This window comes from Salvelinus namaycush, chromosome 18, assembly GCF_016432855.1.
Source record: "Salvelinus namaycush isolate Seneca chromosome 18, SaNama_1.0, whole genome shotgun sequence".
Classification (NCBI taxonomy): domain Eukaryota; kingdom Metazoa; phylum Chordata; class Actinopteri; order Salmoniformes; family Salmonidae; genus Salvelinus; species Salvelinus namaycush.
Genome location: NC_052324.1, coordinates 32936648 through 32955692, shown reverse-complemented (window position 1 = coordinate 32955692; position 19045 = coordinate 32936648). Strand labels below are relative to the sequence as shown.

Here is a 19045-nt window from a genome sequence, read left to right as displayed (position 1 = left end):
CGAACTGTAATGGAATTCGAACTGCGTCATCAATTTGGACTTTGGAACTAAACGCACAAACAAAAAGGAGATATTTGGACATAAATTATGGACGTTATCGAACAAAACAAATATTTATTGTGGAACTGGGATTCATGGGAGTGCATTCTGATGAAGATCATCAAAGGTAAGTGAATATTTATAATGCTACTTCTGACTTCTGTTGACTCCACAACATGGCGGGTACCTGTATGGCTTGGTTTTGTGTCTGAGCGCCGTACTCAGATTATTGCATGGTGTGCTTTTTCCGTATTTTTTTTTTGAAATGTGACACAGCAGTTGCATTAAGGAGAAGTTTATCTAAAGTTCCATGTATAATACTTGCATCTTTTATCAATGTTTATTATGAGTATTTCTGTAAATTGATGTGGCTCTCTGCAAAATCACCGGATGTTTTGGAGGCAAAACATTACTGAACATAACGCGCCAATGTAAACTAAGATTTTTGGATATAAATATGAACTTTATCGAACAAAACATACATGTATTGTGTAACATGAAGTCCTATGAGTGTCATCTGATGAAGATCATCAAAGGTTAGTTATTAATTTTATCTCTGTTTCTGCTTTTTGTGATTCCTCTCTTTGGCTGGAAAAATGGCTGTGTTTTTCTGTGACTTGGTACTGACCTAACATAATCAGATGGTGTGCTTTCGTCGTAAAGCCTTTTTGAAATCGGACACTGTGGTGGGATTAACAACGAGTTTATCTTTAAAATGGTGTAAAATACTTGTATGTTTGAGGAAGTTTAATTATGAGATTTCTGATGTTTGAATTTGGCGCCCTGCACTTTCACTGGCTGTTGTCAAGTCGATCCCGTTAGCGGGATCTCAGCCATAAGAAGTTTTAAGACATATAAATGAAGATGTCTGGAGATGTCTTGAGACATGTTAAGACATATAATTGAAGATGTCTGGAGATGTATTGAGACATGTCTTGAGATATCTTTAGACATATAAATTAAGCTGTCTGGAGATGTCTTGAGACAAAGGTGATTTCTGGGTAGCTATATTTAGCATAAGTATGACTGGAAGTACAGTATACAGTATAATACCCTATATTTTGGATTGGAATTCAGGAAAGGTATGCCGTGATTCTGTGGTGCATGTCATAACATCCACTTGAAACTATCTCTTCACACCTTATGTAACCACTTCAGATGGGTAGAATAGGCCTTTGTGGCTACTAGATTATTATGTTCTGGAGCCATTGACTGCACGACATAAAGTACACAAAGCTTCCCAGCATTCCCATTCATAGTGTATGCCCTGTACTAACACAGATAATCTTACATAAATCAAACATTATAAGCTTATCAGGCTTAATCTTATCTAAACAATTTTCATTTAATTTATTACATTTATTTGATTGGTACAATGCATCTATTAATATTTATTTTAATTAATAAGCAATGATGCAAAATTCTTACATGGTATCAATAAGGTCATATACCAAATATTATAAGTCGTCATCACAAAAAGGTGTAACTGACTAATACCTGACTATGTTGGGATGGGAGAGTTTTTGCAGTAGGCTGATCTCACGCACAATGCTATCCTGGTCCACGTCGTTCTTATAGATCTTCACCACCATCACCTTATGGCTTGTACTGTGAATCACCTGAGAGAAACAGACAAGAGTCATTTCACAGTACTGTGAATCACCTGAGAGAAACAGACAAGAGTCATTTCACAGTACTGTGAATCACCTGAGAGAAACAGACAAGAGTCATTTCACAGTACTGTGAATCACCTGAGAGAAACACACGAGTCATTTCACAGTACTGTGAATCACCTGAGAGAAACAGACAAGAGTCATTTCACAGTACTGTGAATCACCTGAGAGAAACACACGAGTTATTTCACAGTACTGTGAATCACCTGAGAGAAACAGACAAGAGTTATTTCACAGTACTGTGAATCACCTGAGAGAAACACACGAGTCATTTCACAGTACTGTGAATCACCTGAGAGAAACAGACAAGAGTCATTTCACAGTACTGTGAATCACCTGAGAGAAACAAACAAAGAGTTATTTCACAGTACTGTGAATCACCTGAGAGAAACAAACAAAGAGTTATTTCACAGTACTGTGAATCACCTGAGAGAAACAGACAAGAGTTATTTCACAGTACTGTGAATCACCTGAGAGAAACAGACAAGAGTCATTTCACAGTACTGTGAATCACCTGAGAGAAACAGACAAGAGTCATTTCACAGTACTGTGAATCACCTGAGAGAAACAGACACGAGTTATTTCACAGTACTGTGAATCACCTGAGAGAAACAGACAAGAGTCATTTCACAGTACTGTGAATCACCTGAGAGAAACAAACAAAGAGTTATTTCACAGTACTGTGAATCACCTGAGAGAAACAAACAAAGAGTTATTTCACAGTACTGTGAATCACCTGAGAGAAACAAACAGAGTTATTTCACAGTACTGTGAATCACCTGAGAGAAACGGAGAATAGTTATTTCACAGTACTGTGAATCACATGAGAGAAACAAACAAAGAGTTATTTCACAGTACTGTGAATCACCTGAGAGAAACAGACAAGAGTTATTTCAAAGTACTGTGAATCACCTGAGAGAAACAAACAAAGAGTTATTTCACAGTACTGTGAATCACCTGAGAGAAACACACAAGAGTTATTTCACAGTACTGTGAATCACCTGAGAGAAACAAACAGAGTTATTTCACAGTACTGTGAATCACCTGAGAGAAACAGACAAGAGTTATTTCACAGTACTGTGAATCACCTGAGAGAAACAAACAAAGTTATTTCACAGTACTGTGAATCACCTGAGAGAAACAGAGAAGAGTTATTTCACAGTACTGTGAATCACCTGAGAGAAACAAACAAAGAGTTATTTCACAGTACTGTGAATCACCTGAGAGAAACAAACAAAGAGTTATTTCACAGTACTGTGAATCACCTGAGAGAAACAAACAAAGAGTTATTTCACAGTACTGTGAATCACCTGAGAGAAACAAACAAAGAGTTATTTCACAGTACTGTGAATCACCTGAGAGAAACAAACAAAGAGTTATTTCACAGTACTGTGAATCACCTGAGAGAAACAGACACGAGTTATTTCACAGTACTGTGAATCACCTGAGAGAAACAGACAAGAGTTATTTCACAGTACTGTGAATCACCTGAGAGAAACAGACAAGAGTTATTTCACAGTACTGTGAATCACCTGAGAGAAACAGAGAAGAGTTATTTCACAGTACTGTGAATCACCTGAGAGAAACAGAGAAGAGTTATTTCACAGTACTGTGAATCACCTGAGAGAAACAGATAAGAGTTATTTCACAGTACTGTGAATCACCTGAGAGAAACAGAGACGTTTGTACAGTTTAACCACTAAAAAACCTGCTCAAGACCTAGTAATGTAACCTGTACAAAAAAGCATTTTAAGTGACTGTCTGAAAGGAGCTGTTTTTGCAGGTAAATTAATTAACGACTCCATTATTTCATTGTGATTAAATCATCAAACAAAATGAACCAGATTGATGGCCAGTATGCTCAGGCATTCCTGGCCCCTATGTTCCAATTAGATCCAACACAAAACATGCTTTGTCTTAAATATGTAGCGCAAATGGAACCCTATTGTGTATATAGTACGCTATTTTTACCAGGGCCCATAGGGCTCTGGTCAAAAGGAGTGCACTATATAGGTAGTAGGGTGCCATTTGGGATGCATGCTAGGTTCACTACAGATGGCTAGGGAGGAACCAGGTACCTTGTAGACTTTGGAGAAGAAGCCACTCCCGATGAGCTCGGCGGTGAAGTTCTCCCAGAACTCCAGCTTGCGGACGGCGGTGCGGAGCTTCTGCCAGCGGTCCACATGGTAGTATTTGTCAGAGGACTCACCATAGAGCCTGGGGCTGGTGGGCTCTGAGGACACATCCACGTCACAGTCACACATCCTGGAGTGGGGAGTGATGTCTGCTATAAGGTAGACACACACACACACACACACACACACACACACACACACACACACACACACACACACACACACACACACACACACACACACACACACACACACACAAACATGCACACTTGTTAGTCACACCCCTCACCTATGTGACAGATTACATTGAGAGAATGCCTGTCCTTACAAAGAGTCTGCAATAACCCCAAATAACGCTATGTCGAATCAAAGTAGAGTGGATGAAAGAGAGAGCGGACAATAATTAAATCTACGCTCATTAGCTCAATGGGATAGAACGTGCATCCCCTTTATGGAGTGAAACAAAGAGACATGAATAATGGTTCCTTAAAATAGTGTAGCAGGCCTGGGCAACACAGGTGAGAGACTGTCCAGTGTAGCTGACTAATCAAGTGACTTGTTTTCCCTACAGGCTAATAATAACAAGAAAGATCGAGAGGGGTTCTATTCATTTTAATGAGAGCATCTGATGAGAGGGACATGTCCGCCTACTACAGGATGAGGGGGAGATATTTGAAAGTAAAATGTGCTCTTCTGATGTTCATCTGGAGAAGGTGATCCTCTTCCATTAATTAATTTGTAACCAGATAGAGGTGAATGGAGCTTTTTCTCATAAGATTATGTTCCTTAATTGCTTTATGTATAATTATCAGTGTGCGCTTCTATCGTTAAGGAGTCCTTTTTAGGCTTTGAGGCATTCTAAGCCCTTATCAGACATCAAAAACAAATTATTGGAATCGTCTGTCACAGGAAAATGTAGCTGAGAAGACCAACTCTAACAGGAAGTGTGTGCAGCTAACAAAACCACACTGTCATTGTTTTCATAGCAGCAGGATAGGCACCTTTCCAGGTTTGTTATTGCTCCCTCTGCCCTTTAACCATGCTGTCCTGACACCGGAAGTCAAGTAAAACAACTAAGATATAGTAAGATATAGTGATGTGCGTAGCCGTAGAGGCTAGTGATTTTTCAGTGGGTGAACGTGTAAAATAAACTTGATAAAATAGAATAATATACGAGACTGTCTGTGTGTTTTAAGGGAAGGACAGTTCTGTATGTTTGAAACCATATAGTGTCTGTACCACACTGGAAAGGTGCCTATCCTGCTGCTATGAAAACAATATCTTACTTAAAATAAGTTGTTTTACTTGACTTCCGGTGTCGGGACAGCATGGTTAAAGGGCAGAGGGAGCAACAACAAACCTGGTCCTGACAATGACGCCAGTGAACAGCACAGACTGACACGCTGACACAATTGGCAGGGCTTTGTCAATCAAGTGGGAATCAACCCCACCATTGTTTTAACCATGAGAGGCTAGCTCTCACACACGCTGCCATTGTTTTAACCATGAGATGCTAGCTCTCACACACGCTGCCATTGTTTTAACCATGAGAGGCTAGCTCTCACACACGCTGCCATTGTTTTAACCATGAGAGGCTAGCTCTCACACACGCTGCCATTGTTTTAACCATGAGAGGCTAGCTCTCACACACGCTGCCATTGTTTTAACCATGAGAGGCTAGCTCTCACACACGCTGCCATTGTTTTAACCATGAGAGGCTAGCTCTCACACACGCTGCCATTGTTTTAACCATGAGAGGCTAGCTCTCACACACGCTGCCATTGTTTTAACCATGAGAGGCTAGCTCTCACACACGCTGCCATTGTTTTAACCATGAGAGGCTAGCTCTCACACACGCTGCCATTGTTTTAACCATGAGAGGCTAGCTCTCACACACGCTGCCATTGTTTTAACCATGAGAGGCTAGCTCTCACACACGCTGCCATTGTTTTAACCATGAGAGGCTAGCTCTCACACACGCTGCCATTGTTTTAACCATGAGAGGCTAGCTCTCACACACGCTGCCATTGTTTTAACCATGAGAGGCTAGCTCTCACACACGCTGCCATTGTTTTAACCATGAGAGGCTAGCTCTCACACACGCTGCCATTGTTTTAACCATGAGAGGCTAGCTCTCACACACGCTGCCATTGTTTTAACCATGAGAGGCTAGCTCTCACACACGCTGCCATTGTTTTAACCATGAGAGGCTAGCTCTCACAAACGCTGCCATTGTTTTAACCATGAGAGGCTAGCTCTCACACACGCTGCCATTGTTTTAACCATGAGAGGCTAGCTCTCACACACGCTGCCATTGTTTTAACCATGAGAGGCTAGCTCTCACACACGCTGCCATTGTTTTAACCATGAGAGGCTAGCTCTCACACACGCTGCCATTGTTTTAACCATGAGAGGCTAGCTCTCACACACGCTGCCATTGTTTTAACCATGAGAGGCTAGCTCTCATAAAAGCTGCAGTTGTTTTAACCATGAGAGGCTAGCTCTCACACACGCTGCAATTGTTTTAACCATGAGAGGCTAGCTCTCACACACGCTGCCATTGTTTTAACCATGAGAGGCTAGCTCTCACACACGCTGCCATTGTTTTAACCATGAGAGGCTAGCTCTCACACACGCTGCCATTGTTTTAACCATGAGAGGCTAGCTCTCACACACGCTGCCATTGTTTTAACCATGAGAGGCTAGCTCTCACACACGCTGCCATTGTTTTAACCATGAGAGGCTAGCTCTCACACACGCTGCCATTGTTTTAACCATGAGAGGCTAGCTCTCACACACGCTGCCATTGTTTTAACCATGAGAGGCTAGCTCTCACACACGCTGCCATTGTTTTAACAGCCACAGCCGTGTACAAACAATCACAGTGTTTTCATCTCAACTGCAGCCCCCACCACCACGACACCAACCCGACTGGCTGTCAGAGAAAACGCTCACAGTGCAGCCTTATCATGTCTCTCACTGATGAGGATCTACAGTATATCATATAGACACACTGTCTTTCACACAGTTACCAGAGCTATTATGTAGCATGCTACAACCCACCTCAATCAAAATGTTACTTTCACAGAAATGCCAAGACAAAGCATCCTATATGGCATCCTGTATGGTGCACAGAAACGCACGCTCACACTTCATCCCAGAGCCACACTTGTCACACAGTCACCAGAGCTGTAGCCTGCTGCAACCCTCCTCAATCAAACAGTCACTTCCATAGAAGTCAGAACATTGTGTGACAGAACCATAGAATGTACATCCTATATGGCACTCAAAAAAATATGGATGTGGATTACAGTCTGGTTTGTTTGAATACACAATGGTAGATAAATCAGGTAATGATGTCAGCTTCCCTTAGCATCAATCTGATGGCACTTCACTTGAATTTGGAGTGAATCTCAGCGTACAAACAACAAATCTGTCTCTAGATTGAATTTCATATTGTTTGGATTCAATTTGTGTTTACAAATCAGATTTTTCGGTCCGTCTATTTCAGCTTTGTCTTACAGAGGGGTTTTGTTACTGAGCCAAGAGCCGCAAAAAAAGTAAGAAATCGAGTTAGAAATGCATCCCAAATGGCACCCTATTCCCTATAGTGCACTACTTTTGACCAGGGGGCGAATAGGTAGTGCACTATGGAATAGGGTGCCATTTGGGCCGCAGCCTTAGTAAAGTGATTTCCTGTGGAAAAGCCTGTTATCACACTAAACAGTGAGTTTGACCTTTGTCTGACCACAGAGACCTTCAGGAGAAACACTACCAGTGGGACTGCCCTACTGACGTCCCACCCACAGATAAGAAATGTGAGTTATGAGACCTTCACACCAGTTCACACCAAGGTGAGACTATTCCTCAGGGGAACGACTCTCTTTCTGAGGAAGTCCCACATATCTGACTGCTATCTCAGTTCAGGGCAGAGAGAGAGAGAGTCAGAGGCATCTGAACCAAATACTTGTGTACTTCAGCAAGGCCATTTCCTGACTGATGTGGAATCACGTCAACAGGTGACGTCACAAAGGATGACACAGCCTTCACACAGACACGCAAGCGACAAAAGTTTTACTCCAGAGTCTGACAGGATCCCTGTCATGCAGCAGCACTCTCCCACTTGCAAAAAAAAGTCTCTGCGTCCAAAATGGCAACCTATTCCATATAGATTGCAGCGATCTACTTTTGACCAGAGCCAATTGGGTGCCAATTTGGACATACCCAGTGCTAATGTTCATTTTTATTTTTTTTAATAAAAATTTTAAACATACAATCTACATTTACATTATATTCAGTCATCTAGCAGACACTCCGATCCAGAGTGATCCACAGGAACAACCAGGGTCAAGCGCACCAACCATCCAAGATCCTCCCACAGTTCCCCGAGAGCTGCCCCTCAACCATCTGAGACCCCCCCACTGTCCCCCCCTAAAAAACCTCCCCATCCACCCCTCCACCGCCACCCCCCCAAGCCAATGCCCCCCTCCAACCCAACCAAAACAACCACCCACCCAATATGCCAACAACCAACAGAAAGAACAAAAGACAAAAAAAGACAAAAACTAAGGAAAACAACAATACAAAAACAAAAGACATCAAGGCTAACTATATGCGTTTGAGTGCATGTGTGGCACTATTTTTGAGTGCATGTGTGGAACTATGTGTGTATGTGTGTGTGTATCTGTGTGCACATGTGTGCGTTTGAATGCGAGTATGTCTGTATGCATGTGTACGCGCGTACAGTACTAATGAACTTTGTGTAACAGCAACATTCCATCCACACATAGGCTTCAGTCAATATGGCAGGCTAGCCTACTCTAGTCAGAATCAGAATCTGTAAATAGTCTCCACTGCTCTGTCTGCTGATCTCAGACACAGACCATTATGGTACAGATTGGAAGCTGGGTCATTCATCCTACATAGTGATTTACTCAGGGCATGTGGCTCCAGCCGAGTGCATTAGGGTGAACACAACACTTTGTGTGTCTCAAATGGCACCACATTCACTACTTTGACCAGGGCATATATGGGCTCTGATAGGGAATAAAGTGCCATTTAGGATGCAAAACACTTAGGGTGGATCCAATGAGGACACTTGAAGTGTTAATTGCCTTGTGGATCTTCAGACAGCCATCCAGGGGAGACACAGGAACCCTGATGCTGCCTGCTTATGTCTGCAGTTCTGTGAGCAACACAGGAAGAGCATGGAGAGATCCTGTTGTGTGGCTCTACAGCTGATCAATAGGTCTGAAACATACGGCACACGGCCAGACCACACATATCTGTGGTGCTGAATGTGCTGAGTCTCAACTATAGGTCACCTTACACAGGTGGAATATGACGAAGCCACTTGAATTGTTTATTTAAAATGTACAGTATGTACAGTTTTAACTTCAACTGTATGTACAACTTTGGAAGTATGCTTGGGGTAATTGTCCATTTGGAAGACCCATTTAACTTCCTGACTGATGTCTTGAGATGTTGCTTCAACATATCCACATAATTTTCCAGCCTCATGATGCCATCTATTTTGTGAAGTGCACCATTCCCTCTTGCAGCAAAGCACCCCCACAACATGATGCTGCCACCCCCGTGCTTCACGGTTGGGATGCTGTTCTTCGGCTTGCAAGCCTCCCCCTTTTTCCTCCAAACATAACAATGGTCATTATGGCCAAACAATTCTATTGTTGTTTCATCAGACCAGAGGACATTTCTCCAAAAAGTACGATCTTTGTCCCCATGTGCAGTTGCAAACCGTAGTCTGGCTTTTTTATGACGGTTTTGCAGCAGTTGCTTCTTCCTTGCTGAGCGGCCTTTCAGGTTATGTCGATATAGGACTCGTTTTACTGTGGATATAGATACTTTTGTACCTGTTTCCTCCAGCATCTTCACAAGGTTCTTTGCTGTTGTTCTGGGATCAATTTGCACTTTTCACACCAAAGTACGTTCATCTCTAGGAGACAGAACGCGTCTCCTTCCTGAGCGGTATGATGGCTGCGTGGTCCCATGGTGTTTACTACTATTGTTTGTACAGATGAATGTGGTACCTTCAGGCATTTGGAAATTGCTCCCAAGAATGAACCAGACTTGTGGAGGTCTACAATTTTTTTTCTGAGGTCTTGGCTGATTTCTTTTGATTTTCCCATGATGTCAAGCAAAGAGACACCGAGTTTGAAGGTAGGCCTTGAAATACATCCACAGGTCCACCTCCAATTGACTCAAATGGTGTCAATTAGCCTATCAGAAGCTTCTAAAGCCATGACATAATTTTCTGTAATTTTCCAAGCTGTTTAAAGGCACAGTCAACTTAGTGTATGTAAACTTCTGACCCGCTGGAATTGTGATACAGTGAATTATAAGTGAAATAATGTAAGCAATTGTTGGAAAAATGACTTGTGTCATGCGCAAAGTAGATGTCCAAACCGACTTGCCAAAACTATAGTTTGTTAACAAGAAATTTGTGGAGTGGTTGAAAAACGAGTTTTAATGACTCAAATCAAATTTTATTATGCGCCAAATACAACAGGTGTTGACCTTACAGTGAAATGCTTACTTACAGGCTCTAACCAATAGTGTAAAACAGGTATTAAGTGAACAATAGGTAAGTAAAGAAATAAAACAACAGTAAAAAGACAGGCTATATACAGTAGGGAAGCTATAAAAGTAGCGAGGCTACATACAGACACCGGTTAGTCAGGATGATTGAGGTAGTATGTACATGTAGATATGGTTAAAGTGACTATGCATATATGATGAACAGAGAGTAGCAGTAGCAGTAGACTCCAACCTAAGTGTATGTAAACTTCTGACTTCAACTGTGTGTGCCATGTACTGTGTGGCGGTCTGTCTGAGATTGTATGGGTTCTTGCTCAGCCTGACCTGAGAGTCCAAATCAAGGCATAACTCAATTATGCATGAACAACTGAAATGTTTTCTAGAGAAAGAGATAGAGAGAGTGAGAGAGAAATAAAGAACGGAAGGAAAGAAGGAAAGAAGGAAAGAATACAAAGGGAGAGACTTTCAATGAACTGAGTTTCTGCCAGGAATATGGAAGGTAATTGCATAATAACATTTAAAGGTTCAAAATAGATGGTATAGCAAAGAGGTAAAATATGCAGCAGTTAACATCAGTGTTACAGTCAGGGAGAAACTCTAATTTTGCAGTGAGACTGTGACAGCTTGTTGGTTCCAGTTCCTCTGTATCTTACACATATTGTGTTATTCAGAAAAAGCCATCATCTTTTTGTTGTTGTGCGTAATGTGTGTGGGACCTCTAGAAATAGGTTCTCCCATTAACCCACTATTGGACTAGATCTGAGTACCAGCAACCTGAGACAAATACCAGTGCTTCAACACGAGTGACCAGCAACCTGAGACAAATACCAGTGCTTCAACACGAGTGACCAGCAACCTGAGACAAATACCAGTGCTTCAACACGAGTGACCAGCAACCTGAGACAAATACCAGTGCTTCAACACGAGTGACCAGCAACTGAAACCTAACTAACTCAATCAGTCAATAAAATGTATTTTAGAAAGCACATAGAAAGCACACATCAGTAGTTGTCACAAACTGACATAGGCCTTTGACCATTCATTGACATCCATTTCCATTTTTTAAATTAAAAATAAACTGTTGGGAGGAGGGACACATTGAATAACACATTCATAAATCAAAAAATAAGGTTTTGAAAAAGGTTTTGAAGTATCTGTCCTAGTCCTATACAGTATCTAGGAGACATAAGACAGCTCACAAAATATATATATATATTTTTTATACATATGTAACCCCTTATTTAACCAACATGATACAAAAATTGCCAGCAAAATCATTTTAAATTAGAGATATTTTGCATAAGCTGCTTCTTAATCCACTACATCCGTCTATGTCGGCCTTCCACATCTGCGGTGTAAGGTGACCTACAGCGATGTTTGCCAGACCATGAGAAATCAGTCTTCTGATGAAAACGTCTAAAGCAAAAACTTCTTAGCCTACTAACTAGTATGACCACTCTATGGAAGGATTTTTTTACTGTCTTTGCTACCATTTATGATTGCAATGTGTTTTCTATGGGGTATCGTGGTAAAGGACTAATTTTATATTTTATCAAATAATTGAAACTTTCTGTGACACCCAGCATCATAACAGGTTATAACACGGTCATAACCAAGTCATAATATTTCATAACAGCTGATATAACTTGTCATAACCTGTTATCACTGTCATGACACATATATTTACACCTGTTGTGACATATATTGCGTGTTTTTATGGCTGGTTATGACACCTACATAAGAGTATAAAAACCCACAAAACCACACAAGGCAAAACATTCCATTACACCATACCCTACGTGTCAACAGTATGTTTATGTTATATATATTTTTTTTTTTATTGACCATAAAGTATTATTGTAATTTCACATACACCAATGCTCTGTTGCTGATGACTGGGATGAATGCAGGAGCAGATTTCAGGAGCAGGACAAGACACCCTCTTTCTGACTGATATAAGGGATTGTACGTGATAGGCCTATCTGGCTTATATGGTTGTGATGGTCATAATGCTTCTTGACAGTGTCATAAAGTGTATTTTCTACAAGTTATTTAAAATATGATGACAGAAACATGACTCTAAAGAATGAATTACAACAGCAACAAAGGATTTATGAAACTAACTTTAAACGCGAGGGGACTGTCCATAGGAGAAGTAGCAGTTGGAGGGGGGAGCAGGTAGCTGACTAGTGGTGGCTATTCAGCAGCCTGATGGTAGGGTAGAAACTATTGGCCAGTCTTTCAGTTTTTGCCATGATGCTTCTGTACTGCCATGTCTGAGTGATTGAAGCGGGGAGAACAGGTCATGGTTTGGTGTCTGGGGTCCCTGATGATCTTCTTGACTTCCTGTGACACCTGGTGTTGTAGGTGTCCTGTAGGGCAGTGTGCACCCCATGGTGCCTTTGGCTGCATGTACACCCTCTGAAGAGCCTTGGTGCTCCTGTAGAACACTGTGAGGGCCCTCGAGGACAGGTCAAATTTGGGGTTGAAGAGTCACCGTCGTGCCTTCTTCACTACGTTGTCCGTGTGGTTAGACCATTTTAGCTTCACTGAGATGTGTACGTTGATGCGGCCCCGTTGATGAGGATGGGGGCGTGTCCAGCCTGGTTCCTCCTGAAGTCCACAATCAGCTTCTTTGTTTCGCTAACGTCGAGGGAGGGGTTGTTTACTTGGCACCATGCCGTCAGAGTGCCTACCTCCTCCCTGTAGGCTGTCTCGTCGTTGTTGTTGTTCAGGCCTACTTCGGTCATGTCGTCAGTAAACTTGATGATGGAGTTGTAACTGTCTGAGGCCACGCAGTCGTGGGTATACAGGGAATACAGGAGGGGACTGAGGACGCACCCTTGTGGGGCACCCCGTGTTGAGGATCAGTGTCGAGGAGATAATGTTGCCTACCTTCACCACCTGGGGGTGGCCAGTCAGGAAGTCCAGGACCCAGTTGCATAGGGAGGAGTTCAGACCCAGAGCTGTGAGTCTTGTAATGAGCTTATAGGGCACTATGGTATTGAAGGCCGAGCTGTAGTCGATGAACAGCATCCTCACATATGCATTTGTTGGCTGGATGCAGTGTATGGAAGGTTACACAGAATGTCAACAGCACACAATGTAACTCTGTCCCTCTCTAACTTGTGTTTGTCCAAAATGGCACTCTATTTCCTATATAGTGCACTACTTTTGACCAGGGCATGCATAGGATTCTGGTCAAAAGTAGTGCACTATATAGGGAATAGGGTGCCATTTCAGACACAGCCTTCTCCTGTAGATTCCATGGAACTCCTCCCGAGCATTGGTCAAACAACCCACTGGAACTAAGGATTATTTCGGCATGTTCAGGGTAGTCAACCACTGTAAGAGTAGGCCATATCAAACACTAGACTCAAAGACTACTATCATCAGCACTCAAAAAAACAAACATGTTAAGTTATCCTGAAATAAAAGCATTGCAACCTCCATTAAAACCTGGGAAGTATTTGATTATGTAAGTTGCGACATTATTCCATTAAAATGTGGAATTGACATTTAGTGAGGGAGGACAGATTAGGTACATTAAAGAACAGTCTGTTTCTTGAACAGTCTTGGACGGGCGTCACTAATACTGTAGGAAGGAACAACATAGTTTGCAAGTAGGGTTGCAAAGCTACCGGTAATTTACCAAAATTAACGGAATCTTTAGTAATTTTGGTAACTAACAGAAAATCTATGGCAATCAATCGCAACTTTGGTAATTTATACCAACATTTTCTGTGTTTTCTGTGCTGTTAAACATAGTGGAGGATCATTTTTACCCTTAAAAACTTCTTATGGCTGCAGGGGCATTATTTAGTAGCTTGGATGAAAGGTGCACATAGGTGCCCATAGTAAACTGCCTGCTCCTCAGTCCCGGTTGCTAATATATGCATATTATTATTAGTATTGGATAGAAAACACTCTGAAGTTTCTAAAACTATTTGAATGATGTCTGTGAGTATAACAGAACTCATATGGCAGGCAAAAACCTGAGAAAAAATCCAAACAGGAAGTGGGAATTCTGAGGTTGGTCGATTTTCAACCAAGACCCTATTGAATACACAGTGGGATATGGATGAGTTTGCACTTCCTACGGCTTCCACTAGATGCCAACAGTCTGTATAACTTTGTCTGATGCCTCTACTGTGAAGTGGGGCCAAAGGAGACAGGAATTAGTCAGGTCTATCATGACCTGACCATGCTCTGACCATGCGCGTTCACATGAGAGGGAGCTCTGTTCCATCGCACATCTGAAGTCAATGTAATTCTCCGGTTGGAACGTTACTGAAGATTTATGTTAAAAACATTCTAAATATTGATTCAATACATCGTTTGACATGTTTCTACTGACTGTTACGGAACTTTTTGACATTTCGTCTGCTTTTAGTGAACGCGCTTCCTGACTTTGGATTTGTTTACCAAACACGCTAACAAAAATAGCTATTTGGACATAAATGATGGACATTACCGAACAAAACTAACATTTCTTGTGGAAGTGGGAGTCCTGGGAGTGCATTCCGACGAAGATCAGCAAAGGTAAGTGAAGATTTAGAATGCTTTTTATGAGTTTTCTTGACTTCACAATTTGGCGGGTAACTGTATGGCTTCCTTTTGTGGCTGAACCCGGTTCTCAGATTATTGAATATTGTGCTTTTGCCGTAAAGCTTTTTGAAATCTGACACAGCGGTTGCATTAAGAACAAATGTATCTTTAATTCTTTAATTCTATTCTATTCTACATGTATCTTTCATCAAAGTTTATGATGAGTATTTATGTTATTTGACGTGGCTCTCTGCAATTTCTCCGGATATTTTGGAGGCATTTCTGAACATGGCGCCAATGTAAACTGAGGTTATTGGATATAAATATGAACTTAATCGAACAAAACATATATGTATTGTGTAACATGAAGTCCTATGAGTGTCATCTGATGAAGATAATCAAAGGTTAGTGATTCATTTTATCTCTATTTCTGCTTTTTGTGACTCCTGTCTTTGGCTGAAAAAATGACTGTGTTTGTCTGTGATTTTGCGGTGACCTAACATAATCGTTTGTGGTGCTTTCGCTGTAAAGCCTATTTGAAATCGGACACTTTGGTGGGACTAACAACAAGATTACCTTTAAAATGGTTTAAGATACATGTATGTTTGAGGAATTTTAATTCTGAGATTTCTGTTGTTTGAATTTGGCGCCCTGCACTTTCACTGGCTGTTGTCATATCATCCCATTAACGGGATTGCAGCCCTAATTAATACAACACAAGGGTTAACTACCCAAAAGGGCCACTAGATGACTTGTGGTAGACTACATAAAATCCTTGAAAGATACCAAAATTCTGGTAGTTTACTGGTGAAATTCGAAAGTTTCCAGTAATATACCCTCCCTTTCCAACCCCATTTGCAAGTCATCGGTCAGATGAGGGAAGAGTGGAGTGTCAGTGTCAAATCTAAAATAGTTTTGGGTGTTTAACTTCAACACCCCATATATTTTTGAAAATGCACCATAAATCAGTTAATCAGTTAAAGTAGTGCACTATAAAGGGAATATGGAGCCATTTGGACAGAGCCAACAGACTTAGGGCTCAGACACACCAACAGCGTTTGCTGGCAGAGAGTACTTAGCACCTCTAAACGTAATTTGCGAACCGAGTGTGCATCGATTTACCATGTGGAATCCCATGAAAAATGTTGCCAGTCAAACGTCTACAACGGGTGGTCCCTAAAACACAGCTCACTGATCCACATTTGGTGCGATGTGTGCAAGCCTTTACAGAAACCAGAGGTTATCCCCATGCATGCATCACTATAACATACAGCACACAGTGACATCTATGTGAGCTAAGAGGCTAAGGCTATGAAGTCAACAGGACAGAACACCTGCATCACTATAACATACAGCACACAGTGACATCTATGTGAGCTAAGAGGCTAAGGCTATGAAGTCAACAGGACAGAACACCTGCATCACTATAACATACAGCACACAGTGACATCTATGTGAGCTAAGAGGCTAAGGCTATGAAGTCAACAGGACAGAACACCTGCATCGCAAATAGCATCCTATTCCTTTTACAGTACACAACTTTTGACCAGTGACCACATGACTCTGCTAGAAAGTAGTGCACTATAAAATGAATATGGTACAGTTTGGATGCAACCACCAACATATGCATGTTGTAAGTCACTCTATTTTCACAGTACTTTTGGAACCCTGATTCTGAGGAGGACAGGCAGAAAGACTCAGAAAGACTCAACCCCTCTGATACATCATCATAAACAACAATAAACCCAGAGAAAGAAGTGCGATTCAAAGGTCCCTTCATGCCAGCCTCTCCCTCCTCTGAGTCCCCTCTCCTGACTGCCCTCTCCTGACTGCCCTCTCCTGACCCCTCTCCTGACTGCCCTCTCCTGACTGCCCTCTCCTGACTGCCCTCTCCTGACTGCCCTCTCCTGAGTCCCCTCTCCTGTCTCCCCTCTCCTGAGTCCCCTCTCCTGACTGCCCTCTCCTGACTGCCCTCTCCTGACTGCCCTCTCCTGACTGCCCTCTCCTGACTGCCCTCTCCTGAGTCCCCTCTCCTGACTGCCCTCTCCTGACTGCCCTCTCCTGACTGCCCTCTCCTGAGTCCCCTCTCCTGACTGCCCTCTCCTGACTGCCCTCTCCTGACTGCCCTCTCCTGACTGCCCTCTCCTGACTGCCCTCTCCTGAGTCCCCTCTCCTGACTGCCCTCTCCTGACTGCCCTCTCCTGACTGCCCTCTCCTGAGTCCCCTCTCCTGACTGCCCTCTCCTGACTGCCCTCTCCTGAGTCCCCTCTCCTGACTGCCCTCTCCTGAGTCCCCTCTCCTGTCTCCCCTCTCCTGAGTCCCCTCTCCTGACTGCCCTCTCCTGACTGCCCTCTCCTGACTCCCCTCTCCTGTCTCCCCTCTCCTGTCTCCCCTCTCCTGAGTCCCCTCTCCTGAGTCCCCTCTCCTGAATATGGCCTTATTTCTATTGCAGCATATTGGATGGCTGTCATTCATATTCCATTCACCCAGTTCAATGTAACAAAGACAGGTTTATGCTACTACGTATATGATAATAAAATGTTCCCTGTACCCATCATGAAGTTGCTACAACCTAGCTTACGAATGAAAGTTTACAACGTACGTGCACAGGTTGAGAGAATTTAGAGTAATCAAGGTAACAGACAGTCACCGCTTTGCACACTCTTGCCTGCATCTAGCTGATCTAGGGTGTAATCATTAGTCCCACAGTTGCAAACAAGAGTTTCTATTGGACAAATTCAGGTATGTTTATCACCGTTTTGTTCGGTTTGCTTCCGTTTAAGATTTTTTTCAACAGAATCAGCTCAATGAAAAAAAAAAACACACGCAAACACAGTCCACTTTCATAGCAGCCACATACAAACAGCTAGTTGTATATACAACTCCTTCTCGCATCTACACTATATATACAAAAGTATGTGGACACACCCGTTGCTGACAGGTGTATAAAATAGAGCTCACAGCCATGCAATCTCCATAGACAAACATTGGCAGTAGAATGGCCTTAATGAAGAGCTCAGTGACTTTCAACGTGGCACCGTCATAGGATGCCACCTTTCCAACAAGTCAGTTCGTCAAATTTCTGCCCTGCTAGAGCTGCCCCGGTCAACTCTAAGTGCTGTTATTGTCACGTCTGCTCCCGCTCATCCCTCCCCTGGCGTTTGAGGGTGCCAGGCTGCCCTGCATCACGCACTCCTGCCATCAATTACGCACACCTGCCTTCCCTCGTCACGCGCTTCAGCGATATTGGACTCACCTGGACTCACTTATCATCTGTTTATTACCTCCCCTATATTTGTCAGTTTCCCTGCTCTGTTCCTTGCTGATGCATTGATTGTTATTTGTCTTTGTTTTTTTGTATGCTGACAATGTTCCTGTCTCGTTCCATGTCCGTTCCTCATTAAATGTTTGACTCCCCGTGCCTGCTTCGTCTCTCCAGCATCAACTCATGTGACAGTTATTGTGAAGTGGAAATGTCCAGGAGCAACAATGGCAAAGTGGTAGGCCACCCAAACTCACAGAATGGGACTGCCGAGTGCTGAAGCGCGTAGTGTGTAAAAAACACTCACTACCGAGTTCCAAACTGCTTCTGGAAGCAACAGAGTTTCATGAAATGGGTTTCCATGGCCGAGCATCCACACAAAAGCCTAAGATCACCACACGTAATGTCAAGCGTCGGCTGGAGTGGTGTAAAGCTCGCCGCCATTGGACTCTGAAGCAGTACTAAATGCGTTCTCTGGAGTGATGAATCACGCTTCACCATCTTGAAGTCCGACGGACGAATCTGGGTTTGGAGGATGTCTGGAGAACGCCACCTTCCGGAATGCATAGTGCCAACTGTAAAGTTTGATGGAGGAGGAATAATGATCTGAGGCTGTTTTTCATGGTTCGAGGTCCATACAGAAATAGTTTGTTGAGATCGGTGTGTAAGAACTTGACTGGCCTGCACTGAGCCCTGACCTCAACCCCATCGAACACCTTTGGAATGAATTGGAACGCAGACTGCGAGCCAGGCCTATCGCCCAACATCAGCGCCCGACCTCACTAATGCTCTTGTGGCTGAATGGAAGCAAGTCCCTGCAACAATGTTCC

At 42.7% G+C, this 19045-nt stretch overlaps 1 protein-coding gene across 1 annotated transcript in view; it reads right to left on the bottom strand.

The window, feature by feature from the left end:
- The window catches only part of LOC120062916 (dual specificity testis-specific protein kinase 1-like), a 39796-nt gene extending 26641 nt beyond the window's left edge, over positions 1-13155 (bottom strand). Inside the window, exons 1-4 of the mRNA XM_039012976.1 lie at positions 13102-13155; positions 4109-4136; positions 3791-3999; positions 1537-1658 (exon numbers count right to left, since the gene is read on the bottom strand). Coding sequence (XP_038868904.1) covers positions 1537-1658; positions 3791-3999; positions 4109-4136; positions 13102-13155 — 413 coding nt within the window. The remainder of the gene's footprint in view (positions 1-1536; positions 1659-3790; positions 4000-4108; positions 4137-13101) is intronic.
- Positions 13156-19045: the final 5890 nt, after the last annotated feature.